This window comes from Cherax quadricarinatus, unplaced genomic scaffold (assembly GCF_038502225.1).
Source record: "Cherax quadricarinatus isolate ZL_2023a unplaced genomic scaffold, ASM3850222v1 Contig2106, whole genome shotgun sequence".
NCBI classification, from domain to species: domain Eukaryota; kingdom Metazoa; phylum Arthropoda; class Malacostraca; order Decapoda; family Parastacidae; genus Cherax; species Cherax quadricarinatus.
Window position 1 is genome coordinate 39,524 of NW_027197132.1, and position 16,813 is coordinate 56,336.

The 16,813-nt window shown below is 37.6% G+C and overlaps 1 protein-coding gene across 3 annotated transcripts in view; it reads left to right on the top strand.

Annotated features, from left to right (window-relative positions):
• LOC138851788 (protein unc-79 homolog) overlaps positions 1–16,813 on the top strand; it is a gene marked incomplete at its 5' end in the record, with an annotated part of 67,322 nt that overhangs the window by 38,953 nt on the left and 11,556 nt on the right. For 2 of the 3 annotated variants that reach the window (XM_070081260.1, XM_070081261.1), the window contains 6 exon segments: positions 728–844; positions 3,452–3,616; positions 4,167–4,339; positions 9,974–10,130; positions 10,552–10,635; positions 15,157–15,291. In XM_070081260.1, coding sequence (XP_069937361.1) covers positions 728–844; positions 3,452–3,616; positions 4,167–4,339; positions 9,974–10,130; positions 10,552–10,635; positions 15,157–15,291 — 831 coding nt within the window. 3 annotated transcript variants of the gene reach the window in all.

A 16,813-nucleotide genomic window follows, 5' to 3' on the forward strand; every position in this document is an offset into this window, starting at 1 on the left:
GTATATTCTTCATTTTTGTTTTAAATATTTTGTTCCCACTTAAATTCATTTTTGCTGAGTCAGTTTTAAGCTCACTCAACATTCCTGTTACATTTTCATAAGCTTGGCTCATGCTGTAAGTTTATCAAGTCTGTCACAAAAGTCATGGTGAAATTGTCTTGATAGAGGCAAACCCAAATTCCATGAGGAAGAATCCATGACCAGGGACAAGGTAGTGATGTGTACACATTGTGATATACAAGAGAGGAAGGACTTACAAGTTTGTTTCCTTATTAGTGGTATTCCCATCAAGGGTAAAATGCCTTGAAGTGAGGAATTTGAGCTACACTTTCCTTCCTTGGATTAAACTTCATTACCTCTCATTCCCAAGGCACTATATGATGTCACTCTAATGGGTTTATCTCTTGCCCATGAATTCTCTTGCCCATGAATAACAATGACAATAGTCTTGTCTTCCATAATAAGTGGCAGAATAATTCACACTTAGTTTGCTTTCCCTTGCATTGCTCTAGAGACTTGTTGTAAAGGATTGTTAATGCCTCCATCCCTTTTTAGTTTTAAAAAAGACTTGATTAACTCGGTGTTATTTCATTTCAAATAATTATATATTTAGGTTACTGATGCTGCTTTAATTTAGACTTATTTTTTGCAGCATATAAAGGATTGATTAGTTTTTTAGTATCTAGAAGCATTTATAATAATGGTTTCTATCATTGGTATATTGCAGGAGAGGGACAAGTTGTTGTTGCCAAGGCTGGTTGTATATGAATTAGTTCAAGCACTAAAATTTAAAACTTCAATCCCTGATACCAACTTGGTTCTTCTTGTGCAGCTTGTGGTGCAGGTTGGTAACTTCTTGGGTATTTTTAGCTCATAGTAAAGTTCAGTCATTATTTCTTTTTAAAGTTAAGGTTATTTTGCTGTTTAGAGGGATGTCTAAACTGTTGTATCTGTGCGCCTCTGGCAAGACAGTGAACAGTGATAGTGTGAATGATGAAAGTGTTTTTTGCTTTTGGGTCACCCTACCTTGGTGGGAGATGGCTACTGTGTTAAAAGAGAAAAGTTATTACTTTAATCAATGTATAGTATAGAACTAATTTGTTATAACCTCATACAGTACAATATAACTATGAAATAATTTATTTTCCTGCTGCTTCCTACAGGTTAAATGTCTTAATACATGCTCTTGCTTCTTATAGCTTGCTCTTTTATCTGTAGTACAGTGGACCCCCGGTTAACGATATTTTTTCTCTCCAGAAGTATGTTCAGGTGCCAGTACTGACCGAATTTTTTCCCCTAAGGAATATTGTGAAGTAGATTAGTCCATTTCAGACCCCCAAACATTCACGTACAAACGCACTTACATAAATACACTTACATAATTGGTCGCATTCGGAGGTGATCGTTATGCGGGGGTCCACTGTATTTGTTGCATAGATTGGTGGGCAGTTTTCATATAGAGGTAGACTCCTAGCTAATTATTATTGCCTAGAAATAAATATTTTTACCTTGCCAATAAATAAATATTATTACCTTGATAGATCCTTTGTAAATTATTTAAGATTAGTGGTAATTTAGAGGTGTTAAGGATTTTCTTAAGAAAATAAAGAAAAGTAGCAAGGTGGCTTCCTCATCAGGATCAGCTGTCTGCTGTAAGTGCCTAATGAGCCAGGTTGTGATGGCTATATTGGCCTGTGCACCACTAACTGGTAAACAGCCTGGTTGACCAGACAGTCAACCAGACTGTTTACCAGTTAAGTAGGTAGAAAAACTCTTGAAATTGGACACATGTATCAGGGTCAACTACCGTTAATCCTCAATCCAAAAGACAGTCTGACATAAACAGGTCAATAAAAACTTTTTTTATTAGATGGGCAGGTGAGCATCTGCATCTCAGGCACTGTTTCAGCAGGAATTACGCAGATATTCCCCAAATTTAAATTGCCATTAGCAGTGTTGACTTGAATGAGGATACAATGATTGGAATGTAGTTAAATTCTTTTTGTAAATTGTGCCATAGCGAGTGAGATCAGTATTATTATTATTATTTTTATTATCACAATGGCCGATTCCCACCAAGGCAGGGTGGCCCGAAAAAGAAAAACTTTCACCATCATTCACTCCATCACTGTCTTGCCAGAAGGGTGCTTTACACTACAGTTTTTAAACTGCAACATTAACACCCTTCCTTCAGAGTGCAGGCACTGTACTTCCCATTTCCAGGACTCAAGTCCGGCCTGCCGGTTTCCCTGAACCCCTTCATAAATGTTACTTTGCTCACACTCCAACAGCATGTCAAGTATTAAAAACCATTTGTCTCCATTCACTCCTATCAAACACGCTCATGCATGCCTGCTGGAAGTCCAAGCCCCTCGCACACAAAACCTTTACCCCCTCCCTCCAACATTTCCTAGGCCGACCCCTACCCCGCCTTCCTTCCACTACAGACTGATACACTCTTGAAGTCATTCTGTTTTGCTCCATTCTCTCTACATGTCCGAACCACCTCAACAACCCTTCCTCAGCCCTCTGGACAACAGTTTTGGTAATCCCGCACCTCCTCCTAACTTCCAAACTACGAATTCTCTGTATTATATTCACACCACACACTGCCCTCAGACATGACATCTCCACTGCCTCCAGCCTTCTCCTCGCTGCAACATTCATCACTCATGCTTCACACCCATATAAAAGCGTTGGTAAAACTATACTCTCATACATTCCCCTCTTTGCCTCCAAGGACAAAGTTCTTTGTCTCCACAGACTCCTAAGTGCACCACTCACCCTTTTCCCCTCATCAATTCTATGATTCACCTCATCTTTCATAGACCCATCCGCTGACACGTCCACTCCCAAGTATCTGAATACATTCACCTCCTCCATACTCTCTCCCTCCAATCTGATATCCAATCTTTCATCACCTAATCTTTTTGTTATCCTCATAACCTTACTCTTTCCTGTATTCACTTTCAATTTTCTTCTTTTGCACACCTTACCAAATTCATCCACCAATCTCTGCAACTTCTCTTCAGAATCTCCCAAGAGTACAGTGTCATCAGGTCTATTATTAGTGCTGCAGTGAATAAATACAGCCTCTTCTCACTTAACGACAGAGTTCCATTCCTAAGACCACGTCGGTAAACGAATTCGTTAGGAGCATACTATAATGGTAGTGGGTTTGTGTCAGCCATCTTTGATATTGTTTTAATGTCACCTTTGTACCATTTATAACATTTCTGGTATATTTTTAAATGTTTATACAGCAGTGTACTCTATATTGTAATAAACAGAATAGAGGAAATCAGCTCTAATATGCATTATTTAGGTATGCATACTGGTCAGAGAGCCTGTCGTAAGTCTGAGTCGTCGGTAAACAAGTATGTCACTAAGTGAGGAGAGGCTGCATTTGAATTATAATTATTAACACATACTGTTATCTCTATGTATTCAGGACAGTGGAGGAACCTTGGGTAATAATACTGTTGTTGGAGACTTGACTAAGGACATTCAAGATTTTCACAATTTTCCCAACACATGTGCTGCAGAATGTATGCGCTCACATTTGCATGATGCTCTGGAGTTCATTGCTGATGTACATACACTAACCAAAGTGAAGGTAATGTAACTTTCTTTGACTGTATTAATTCCAATATATTAATTCGTTACATATTATTTATTGCCATAATTTTGTTGTTAAACAATATATATTTAAAAAATGTTCTTTTCTATAACTTGTTCAATACACTACTATAGGAATTGCTGCCTTTAAGAATGAAAGTCACAAACTGTTATGGAACAGTATACAAATAACTCGCACTTTGGAAAGGAAACTTTAGATGACATTTTGGACCTAAATGTTGTGTAAAGTTTTCTCCGAGCAGATCTAGTGCTTGGTTTTGATTATAATAATAATAATGATAATAATTGTAAAGTTTTCTCTCCAAAGTTTGTGTTATTTGTGAATTACTGCTTATCAGTCCTATATCTAAAGTGCCACTTTTTGGGTCTTCCTATCACTTTTCATTTCTGCTTTCTTTTGCCTTCTCATCTTTTAATGGATTCCACTTCAAAATCAACAAGGTTTGTCATATAGGTCAGGGCTTCCTTCATAACATCAGTGCCTCAGTAGCTTCAGACAAGGCTAACATTACGTATTTTTTTTTCAGTCAAATTGCCGTAGCAGTGTTGGCTTGAATGAGGATACAATGGGTGGATTGGTGAAAGCGGGCATCTCTCAGTATTTAGCACTGGAAATTACCCGTGGTAATAGCAGAGACAATAGAGCTATTACTAAATATCTTCCATGGCTGAACAATCCTCCTACAACTGTTCAACAAGGGTAAAAATTTGAAATCCTTTAAATTGGTATTACAGTGGTCCCTCGTTTTTCGTAATTAATCTGTTCCTGGAAGTGTGACTATTATCGAAAATGACAATTTTCGAATCCATTTTCTCTATAAAAAATAATGTAAATCCAATTGATTCGTTCCAGACATCCAGAAGTATCAACAACAATTTTTTTTTTTTACCTTAAAGATAGATTTACATGCACAAAACAATGAACATTGAACATGACAGTTACCTTTATTGAAGGCTGTTGTTGATGAATGGAAGACAGGGAGGAGGAGAGAGGGAAGAGAGGTTATTGTTTGGAAGGGAAATCCTCCTCCATAAGGACTCTAGGTCACTTCAGGGGTCACTTACCTAGCTTAAATATAGATTTACATGCAGAAAAGAATGCCAAATAAATGTAAAGCACTAATAAAATGTATAAATGAACATTGGTAATAAGGGTAGTTGATGAGTGGAACCATCTGCTGAGTAGGGTGATGAAAGCTAAAACATTGGGTAGTTTCAAATTTAGGTTGGATAAATACATGAGTGAGAGGGGTTGGTTTGAATTGGTCTTGCACATGAGTAAATAGGTTTATCAAAGCTTATTGCTTGGGTATAGCAGTTATGCTGTTAGTGGGTTGGATTTGTGAAGGACTGGCCTAGTATGGGCCAACAGGCCTATTGCAGTGTTTCTCCTTTCTTATGTTCTAAAAGCTATGGCTTGGGTAGTTTCAAATTTAGGTTGGATAAATACATGAGTGAATGGGGTTGGAGTTGGATTTGCTTGGGTAGCATTTGTTCTGTTAGTGGGTTGGATTTTTGAAGGACCTGCCTAGTATGGGTCAGCAGGCCTGTTGCAGTGTTCCTACTTTCTTAAGTTCTGATGTTCTTATTTAACATCACATTTACCAATAGGGTAGGACCTTGGGTACTTTACCAATAGGCTAGGACCTTGGGTACTTTAAAAAGAGATTGGGCAAATATATGAGTGGGAGGGGCTGAGTTTGATTTGTGTAATTGGGTACGGGAGTAAATTCTTGGGTAGTATTGGGTAGAGGTCATTTTGAAAAGGACCTGCCTTGTATGGGCCAGTAGACCTGCAGTGTTCCTCCTTTCTTATGTTCTCATTGAAGACTTGTTTGTGTGAGGGAGGGATGGCAAGTTAATTGTTGCAGAATATGACACTAATATCAACTCTACGGCTTATTTATCTATCACAATTCAACTAATATGACATATAAACAATATTAATAACATAGAAACATGGAATATACTCTAGAATGAATAAAATAAGTAATTATATGTCACGAGAGGTGCTGTGTTGTGTTGCTGTTGGGTATATAAGGGCCACTGAGAGTAAGCCGTCCACAATGGTGGTGAAGCAGCAGCTGAGGCGGCAATGTTTTCTGTAGCCCTATATAACTCCAACAACATTGGAGGACAGGTATACAATACTGACAAGATGAATGTTAAGGCACTTGTGCAACATCTGGTTATCTTTATTGTAGACGTTTCGCCATTCAGTGGCTTTATCAATACAGATTCTTGGACATAACAAGAAAACAGAAGAACTATATACAAAAGATGAGGTAATCAGTCCCTCAGCCTTGGAGGTGGTGTTTAGAGCACCGTGGTTGCAGAGATTCTGAAGGTTGCAGAATCTCTGCAACCACAGTGCTCTAAACACCACCTCCAAGGCTGAGGGACTGATTACCTCATCTTTTGTATATAGTTCTTCTGTTTTCTTGTTATGTCCAAGAATCTGTATTGATAAAGCCACTGGATGGCGAAACATCTACAATAAAGATAACCAGATGTTGCACAAGTGTCTAAACTTTCATCTTCAACATTGGAGGAGTAGTAGAATTGCTGAATCACTGAAGAAGACACCCTCTACCACCATCACTACCACCTTCTACAGTTATTACAACTGCTACCACCATCACTACCACCATCAACCACTATCACAACTGCTTCCACTCTACCACCACCACCTTTGTATTTTTCTACAAACTTTTTCTTAAATTATATGTGCTTCTCACATTCTTTACCAAAGGACTGGCACTAGAAGCTTTCTTTGGGGCTATGGTGACTTATTTAGCAATTGCAAACACTAAAATGAATGGAATATTATGAAATGTATCGTATGAACTCGTGGGATCATCCTCACTCACTGATAAAGAATGGCACACTGGCTGGGAATGGAGTGTGAGGTGGCTCGGGGCTGTGTATACCTGTCCCAGACGAACGACTATTTGCGAGTCAAACGACGATTCATGAGCCAATGTTTTGACAAAAATAACGTTACGATTTTCGAAAATTACGAGCCTTATGATTATCGAGGGACCACTGTATATTGTTGTTTGATTAGTTTAGCAGTAATTGGTTTTGTTTTGTTTTCTGTGGCTTTGCATGATCAGAATTTTCAGCCACTAATGACAGTAAACACCATTATAGTCACATAGCCAATAATAAAAATATATACCTTCAAGTATTCATATAGCTAATAATGAAAGTCCATACACCTTCAAATTTACATTTACCCTCAGATGTTCACTAAATTAACAATGAAAGTACAGTAAACTCTCAACTTAAATAGAGTAATAGGGAGGAGCAGTTGGCCAGTAAAGGCAGATGTAGTGAATAAGTCATAATGATAACAGGAACTCTCTCCAGGTAAACTCCAGGTAAACAGGGAAGGGGATAGGAAAATTCTGTTAATATACAGTGGTACCTCGGTATACGTCTGCTTTGGAATAAGTCCAACTTGGTGAATGTCCTGTTTGGACGCAAAAATTTTTGCTTGGTATACGACCTTCGTTTGGAATACAACTTGTGTGCTAGAACTTGTATGGGTCAATATGAGTCATGACACCACGCACTACCCTTGTTTACCTCTCTCTCGAGACAAAGCCACGACTGCCCACTAACATCAGTACGCTCATTGCTACCATTCACTGAACAACCTGCACTGTAACTCTGTGAATTTTCATGTGATTTTGTTTTTTCGTATACATTTTTAGTAAATTCATTAACCGTGAGTTCTAAGAAAGTTAATGAGAAGAGCCAAGGAACGAAAATAGCTTGAATCACCATGGAGGTGAAAAAAGAGATTGTTGAAAAGTATGAAGGTGGCATGCGTATCTGGGACTTGGCTGCTGCATACCGTATGCCGAGAATGGTATCTACGGTTGTGAAAAAGAAAGATGTTATTAAATCGGCTAATGTTGTGAAGACGGTGAAATCGATTACCAAACAAAGATCAAGGACATTAGAGCATGTTGAAAAATTGCTTTAGATCGGGATAACAGAAAAATTGTGTGCTGGCGATAGCATATCAGAGGCAATGATTTGTGAAAAGGCAAAACTGATGCATGCTGATCTTTTGAAAAACAAGGCAGGAACGAGCCAAGAAAGTGAAGTGTTTAAAGCCAACCATGGCTGGTTTAATAATTTTAAGAAGAGGACTGGCATTTACAGTGTTGTGAGGCATAGAGAAGGAGCCAGTGTTGATAAAGATGCCACCAGTGATTTTGTTAAAGAGTTTCGCAAATTTGTGGAGGCTGAGGGTTTTGTTCCCCAACATGTTTTTAATTGTGACAAAACAGGCCTGTTTTGGAGAAGGCAGAATCAAAGTTCTTTGGACAGATTTTTAGTAAAAGTCAAACCTGGTGAGCTTCAACCAAGTCCAAATAGGAAAGAGAGACAGAAAAGAGAAGGGGACTTTCCTTCCAAACAATAGCATTTCCTCCTCCTCCCTTCTCAGCACTATCCTAGTAGGCACTCGACTCTTCAGCAAAGTAATTTGCATTTATTTCATCTAATTGTTCTGTATTTATGTATTATTTTATACAACCCCATCAATGTATAATATGCCAATAACAATAGAATTTTTTTTTCGTGGAAACAGATTAATCGTTTTCCCTATATTTCTTATAGGAAAATTCATTTGGTATACGTCCTGTTTGATATAAGTCCAAGGTCCTGGAACGGATTAAGGATGTATACTGAGGTACAGTGAAAAGCTAGTAAAGGGCTCTTGATTCATGTAATTGTAGTTATTCTCCACTTTGCTGGTTTAAACCTGATTACCTTCTATTCCCTTCATTGCAGCAAGGGACCTTCCTTGAAAGAAAGCACTTTTTCCATAATTTTTTTCCTTACTGGCCATCACCCACCAGGATAATTTGACCCAAAACAGGAAACTTTCACTATCCATTCAAAAGTTTTCGTTCCAAAAGTGTACAGATTTCACAAATAAAATGACCCTCTGAACTGCAACATTCATACTTCTCTTTGAGAGTGCAGGCAATGTACAGTGGACTTCCGGTATTTGATGGCATCGGTATTCGATAAATCCGGTATTCGATGCATTATATCGCAAAAAATTTTCCTCGGTATTCGATTGAAAATCCGGTATTCGATACAATTCGTACGAGACGTGTCCACGTGTGGCCTGAACTGCACCGTGTGTGCCAGTGTTTACAAGCCAGCCAGTGTGTGCACTTCTAAGGATACATTCGGTACATTCCGTATTATCCATATTATCACTGTGTTTGGTGCTTGTTTCTGCAAAATAAGTCACCATGGGCCCGAAGAAAGCTTCTAGTGCCATCCCTTCGAGAAAAAAGTCGCTAATGACTTATGAAATGAAGAAAGAGATAATTGCAAAGTATGAAAGTGGAGTGTGTGTGTCGGAGCTGGTTAGGTTGTATAATAAACCCCAATCAACCATCTCTACTATAGTGACCAGGAAAACGGCAATCAAGGAAGCTGTTCTTGCAAAAGGTGCAACTGTGATTACAAAACAGCGACCGCAAGTGTTAGAAAATGTTGAGAGATTGTTATTGGTGTGGATAAATAAAAAACAGATAGCAGGAGATAGCATCTCTCAAGCGATCATTTGTGAAAAGGCTAGGCAGTTGCATGACGATTTGGTAAAGAAATTGCCTGCAACTGGTGGTGATGTGAGTGAATTTAAGGCCAGCAAAGGTTGGTTTGAAAGATTTAAGAATTGTAGTGGCATACATAGTGTGATTAGGCATGGTGAGGCTGCCAGTTATGTTGTGTGACAGAAGTCCAGTGACTCTCAAGCTGGTCCTAGTGGCATTAAAAGAAGAAGGGAAGTAACCCCGGAAAAGGACTTGCTACCTCAAGTCCTAATGGAAGGGGATTCCCCTTCTAAACACTAACACCTCTCCCCTCCTCCCATCCCATCAATCATCACCAGATCTTCATTAAAGTTAAGTGTCAATTATTTTATTGTTATTGTAATTATTCTATTGCATTAAACTTAATATTTCATGTAGTAAAATTTTTTATTTTTCATACTTTTGGGTGTCTTGCACAGATTAATTTGATTTCCATTATTTCTTATGAGGAAAATTGATTCGGTTTTCGATATTATCGGTATTCGATGAACTATCAGGGACGGATTAATACTGAATACCGGGGGTCCACTGTACTTCCCACCACCAGAATTTGGAAATCCCCCATAGCTAAGAATAATAATAATATAATAAATGCACTCTTAGTTCTCAGACTGCAGTCCTTCTCCTATTTACCTTTGTATATGAACAAATTTTATCTAATTGTACACTAGCTATGCAACACTGATATTGTGCTTTACTGTTTTCAGACCTCGAGAATTTATTGAGTGTGTGTCCCACATTCGTTTACTGTCATGGCTGCTGCTTGGTGCTCTTACACACACTTGTCTTATTGGAAGCTCAGCTTCAATAGTGTGCCAGCCAATACCTCCAGAAGCTTCTTGTCATATTGCTGACCATATTCAGGTTGGAAAAATAATATTTAATTAATAGTTTGTAATATAAATACATTATCAGTATTTGAAATGTAACACAGGATTCAACAGAGGTTCAGGATTTGAATCTGCACTTTTAGATTATTAGCCTGTTGTTTTAACCACTGAACTATACACACACACTGGTTCCAGTGTTCAATGGCTGACAGGATAGTAATCCCAAACTGTGGGTTAGATTCTGGATCAGTCCTCTTTATTCTTAATTTTCACCATGGGAGGCAAAATGGCATAGTTATGTAAATGTGGAACTTTACATTATTTAGCCTATGTCTTTATCTTCATGAGATGAACTTATTTGATATAGTTTTTGAAAGATGAAAAATGCTGAACTGCCAACTCGGCTGTGCTTGTTCAGAATTAATGATAAAAAAATACTTTTATGTATTTTACAGGTGATCTTGGCAGGTTTTGCTGAGCAGTCAAAAACCTCTGTGCTTCATATGTCATCTCTATTCCATGCCTTCATTTTATGTCAGGTAAAGGGAGTTTGTGTTGTTATCAGCTGTAAAAAATGGTTTTAGGCAAGTATGTGTAATGTTTTTTTATATTTATAAATGGAGGTATGAAAGAAGTGAATGCTAATAAGAGTCCTTTTTCAATAATAATAGGTTAATTGATGCAATAAGGCAATGGCCAGATGAGAATATGCTATGAAGAGGAGAAATTTCAGATTATGGAAACTAGGAATGCAGAGAAGTCATCAGAGTGTTTACCTTGGGATTTGTGCATTTTTGGTGTTGGTGAAGATAGTTTTGACATGATTTGCAGTATAATATTTTCAGTCCTGGTTTGCTGTGAATTGATTATTGTAAAGATCAGAAAGGAGGTTTAACTCTGGATTAGTGCCTATATTCATAAGTATACAGTGATATATAGGTATATTATTATTATAATCATGGGGAAGCACTAAACCCATAGGATTATACAGCTTCTGGGGGGGGGGTTATGGAAGGTATTCAGGCTTAATTCAGGGAGCTGGAACATAGATCCAATTCCCTAAATCAAGAGCCCCTCACCAGCATTCCTTGAGAGGATATACAGTGGACCCCCGGTTTACGATATTATTTCATTCCAGAAGTATGTTCAGGTGCCATTACTGAACGAATTTGTTCCCATAAGGAATATTGTGAATTAGATTATTCCATTTCAGACCCCCAAACATACACGTACAAACTTTTTTTTTTTTTTTTCAACAAGTCGGCCGTCTCCCACCGAGGCAGGGTGACCCAAAAAAGAAAGAAAATCCCCAAAAAGAAAATACTTTCATCATCATTCAACACTTTCACCACACTCACACATTATCACTGTTTTTGCAGATGTGCTCAGGATACAACAGTTTAGAAGCATATACATAAAAAGATACACAACATATGCTTCCAAACTGCCAATATCCCAAACCCCTCCTTTAAAGTGCAGACATTGTACTTCCCATTTCCAGGACTCAAGTCCGACTATATGAAAATAACCGGTTTCCCTGAATCCCTTCACTAAATATTACCCTGCTCACACTCCAACAGATCGTCAGGTCCCAAGTACCATTTGTCTCCATTCACTCCTATCTAACACGCTCACGCACACTTGCTGGAAGTCCAAGCCCCTTGCCCACAAAACCTCCTTTACCCCCTCTCTCCAAGCCTTTCGAGGACGATCCTTACCCCGCCTTCCTTCCCCTATAGATTTGTATGCTTTCCATGCCATTCTACTTTGATCCATTCTCTCTAAATGACCAAACCACCTCAACAACCCCTCTTCTGCCCTCTGACTAATACTTTTATTAACTCCACACCTTTTCCTAATTTCCACACTCCAAATTTTCTGCATAATATTTACACCACACATTGCCCTTGAACAGGACATCTCCACTGCCTCCAACCGTCTCCTCGCTGCTGCATTTACCACCCAAGCTTCACACCCATATAAGAGTGTTGGTACTACTATACTTTCATACATACCCTTCTTTGCCTCCATAGATAACGGTTTTTGACTCCACATATACCTCAATGCACCACTCACCTTTTTTCCCTCATCAATTCTATGATTAACCTCATCCTTCATAAATCCATCTGCCGACATGTCAACTCCCAAGTATCTGAAAACATTCACTTCTTCCATACTCCTCCTCCCTAATTTGATATCCAATTTTTCTTTATCTAAATCATTTGATACTCTCATCACCTTACTCTTTTCTATGTTCACTTTCAACTTTCTACCTTTACACACATTCCCAAACTCATCCACTAACCTTTGCAATTTTTCTTTAGAATCTCCCATAAGCACAGTATCATCAGCAAAAAGTAACTGTGTCAATTCCCATTTTGAATTTGATTCCCCAAAATTTAATCCCACCCCTCTCCCGAACACCCTAGCATTTACTTCCTTTACAACCCCATCTATAAATATATTAAACAACCATGGTGACATTACACATCCCTGTCTAAGACCTACTTTTACTGGGAAGTAGTCTCCCTCTCTTCTACACATCCTAACCTGAGCCTCACTATCCTCATCAAAACTCTTCACAGCATTTAGTAACTTACCACCTATTCCGTATACTTGCAACATCTGCCACATTGCTCCTCTATCCACTCTATCATATGCCTTTTCTAAATCCATAAATGCAATAAAAACTTCCCTACCTTTATCTAAATACTGTTCACATATATGCTTCAATGTAAACACTTGATCTACATATCCCCTACCCACTCTGAAACCTCCTTGCTCATCCGCAATCCTACATTCTGTCTTACCTCTAATTCTTTCAATTATAACCCTACCGTACACTTTTCCTGGTATGCTCAGTAAACTTATTCCTCTATAATTTTTACAATCTCTTTTGTCCCCTTTCCCTTTATATAAAGGGACTATACATGCTCTCCGCCAATCCCTAGGTACCTTCCCCTCTTTCATACATTTATTAAACAAAAGTACTAACCACTCCAACACTATATCCCCCCCTGCTTTTAACATTTTATGTCATGATCCCATCAGTTCCAGCTTCTTTACCCCCTTTCATTCTACGTAATGCCTCACGTACCTCCCCCACACTTACATTCTGCTCTTTTTCACTTCTAAAAGATTGTATACCTCCCTGACCAGTGCATGAAATTACTGCCTCTCTTTCTTCCTTAACATTTAAAAGTTCCTCAAAATATTCTCGCCATCTACCTAATACCTCCATCTCCCCATTTACTAACTCCCCTACTCTGTTTTTAACTGACAAATCCATACTTTCCCTTGGCTTTCTTAACTTGTTTAACTCACTCCAAAATTTTTTCTTATTTTCATTAAAATTTCTTGACAGTGCCTCTCCCACTCTATCATCTGCTCTCCTTTTGCACTCTTTCACCACTCTCTTCACCTTTCTTTTACTCTCCATATACTCTGCTCGTCTTATAACACTTCTGCTTTGTAAAAACCTCTCATAAGCTACCTTTTTCTCTTTTATCACACCCTTTACTTCATCATTCCACCAATCACTCCTTTTGTCTCCTGCACCCACCCTCCTATAACCACAAACTTCTGCCCCACATTCTAATACTGCATTTTTAAAACTATTCCAACCTTCTTCAACCCCCCCACTACTCATCTTTGCACTTGCCCACCTTTCTGCCAATAGTCGCTTATATCTCACCCGAACTTCCTCCTCCCTTAGTTTATACACTTTCACCTCCCTCTTACTTGTTGCCACCTTCCTCTAACTGTAGCTACAACTAAATAATGATCCGATATATCAGTTGCCCCTCTATAAACATGTACATCCTGGAGCCTACCCATCAACCTTTTATCCACCAATACATAATCTAATAAACTACTTTCATTATGTGCTACATCATACCTTGTATATTTATTTATCCTCTTTTTCATAAAATATGTATTACTTATTACCAAATCTCTTTCTACACATAGCTCAATTAAAGGCTCCCCATTTACATTTACCCCTGGCACCCCAAATTTACCTACTACTCCCTCCATAACATTTTTACCCACTTTAGCATTGAAATCCCCAACCACCATTACTCTCACACTTGATTCAAAACTCCCCATGCATTCACTCAGCATTTCCCAAAATCTCTCTCCTCTACACTTCTTTCTTCTCCAGGTGCATACACGCTTATTATAACCCACTTTTCACATCCAATCTTTATTTTACTCCACATAATCCTTGAATTAATACATTTATAGTCCCTCTTTTCCTGCCATAGCTTATCCTTCAACATTATTGCTACTTCTTTAGCTCTAACTCTATTTGAAACCCCTGACCTAATCCCATTTATTCCTCTCCATTGAAACTCTCCCACCCCCTTCAGCTTTGTTTCACTTAAAGCCAGGACATCCAGCTTCTTCTCATTCATAACATCCACAATCATCTCTTTCTTATCATTTGCACAACATCCATGCACATTCAGACTTCCCACTTTGACAATTTTCTTATTATTATTCTTTTTAGTAATCTTTACAGGAAAAGGGGTTACTAGCCCATTGTCCCCGGCATTTTAGTTGACTTTTACAACACGCATGGCTTACGGAGGAAAGATTGTTATTCCACTTCCCCATGGATATAAAAGGAAAAGTAATAAGACCAAGAACTATTAAGATAAAATCAAAGAAAACTCAGATGAGTGTGTATAAATAAACGTGTACATGTATGTGTAGTGTGACCTAAGTGTAAGTAGAAGTAGCAAGACATACCTGTAATCTTGCATATTTATGAGACAGACAAAAGACACCAGCAATCCTACCATCATGTAAAACAATTACAGGCTTTCGTTTTACACTCACTTGGCAGGACGGTAGTACCTCCCTGGGTGGTTGCTGTCTACCAACCAACTACTTACGCGTACAAACGCACTTGCATAATTGGTCGCATTGGGAGCTGATCGTAAAGCGGGGGTCCACTGTATAGGTATAATGGTCTAATAATCCATTTTATAGTAAAATATCCATGCCCATGATTCTTGTTGCCATTTCAAGAAAGTAATTATATTTTCTCTCTACAGCTATGGACAGTATACCTAGAACAAGGTGCTGGAAGCCCAGGAGGTGACAGTTATAGCAGCATCTCAGCTATACTTACTGATTTCTGGGCAAAGGTCACTCCAGGGATTCTTCAGCTGGTCTCACACTCTAAAGTGGTCAGTATAACACATCACAAAATTAAAAATTTATTTATAATGGTTTATATACAAACATAATTACTAAGTTCTTTTATCCTGACTATAACATCTAGTACTTCTACTGTATTACTTGATTAATTCAACAGTTCTGTGCAGCAAAATGTGTATTTCACGTTAAACCTATTCTTCCCTGTGACTTATTTACTGACATCTATAAATATTGTATTTTTTCACTCGTATCTCACTGGCCAAAACTTCCTTTCTGTTTTTCAGTCATAGCATTTATTTCTGTGAGGAACCCGCATATAGTTAATTGTCATTTCTATTTGTTTTCAGTCCCTCAGTGTTGGCAAAAAGAAAGATTTACCATTTGATATTTTTTTTTAGTACCTTTATATTGTACCATGCACACAAAGAGCTATACTAATGCTCATTGTATGTATATTCTGTCATCCAGTATGGCCTGTAATGTGGACTGTTGTATGTTTGACCCTGGTGTGTGAGTATTGGTTCACTGTGTTGACTTGTCATGTGTCCATGTATACCCTGTTGTCCTTCCCTGTATTTCTTTGTTCCATTGGTAGCTTTCTTCCCATAAAAATTTTGGTTGCTCACTATGTCTTCAGACTCTTGGTACGTATTTTTATACTTTTGTGTTCTCTTCATGTGGATCTTTAGATAACTCAGGTCCTAAAATTGTCTGGTTACTAATGATTAATGACACATCTCAAGGGTATATTTTAGGTTAAAATGTTTTTTTCCTCCCAAAATTGGCAATTGACATAGTAGAATTAGCAGTCTGATCAATTTCTTCTTACAAATGTGAAAAAAAAATTGGATACAATCTAATATGCTAAAATTATCTGTATTTAATAATTTTCACATTTTCTTCATCAGTATATCAAATTGTAATTTTAAGCAGTTGGCAATTGACATGGTAGAATTATTAGTTTGATCAGTTACTGCCTATAAATGTTGAAAACTTTGTATATAATGCTTTCATTTGAGGTTAGGTTACATAAAAAGTCCTATATTTTATAATTACCTGTAATGTTTTTCACCTCAGTTTTTTAAACAGTATCTCACGGGTACCTGTCGTGTGATTTTTAAACAATACTGAGGGCTTGAAAAAAATTTAGGCCAAAATTTTTTTCTGCTAAAATTGGTAATTGACATTAAAATTATTAGTTTGATCATTTATTTCCTACAAATGTGGAAAAAAACTTTGTATATATATAGCTTTTAGTATCTGTATTTAATAATTTTCACTACATTTTCATCATCAGTATGTCAGAGTATGTGGTATGATTTTAAAGTGTTGGAAACTTTCTTAGGCTAAATTTTTTTTCTTCCCAAATTGACATTTGACATGGTATAATTATTAGTTTGATCAAGTATTTCCTACAAATGTGGAAAACCTACATATAAAGCTTCCATTGAAGGTTAGGTTATACAAAAAAGTTTAATACTGTAATAAGAAAAATTCTAGAAAACATTAAGCTTGTAATTTTTTTTTTTTTGAGGTAGATTTTTTTTTTTT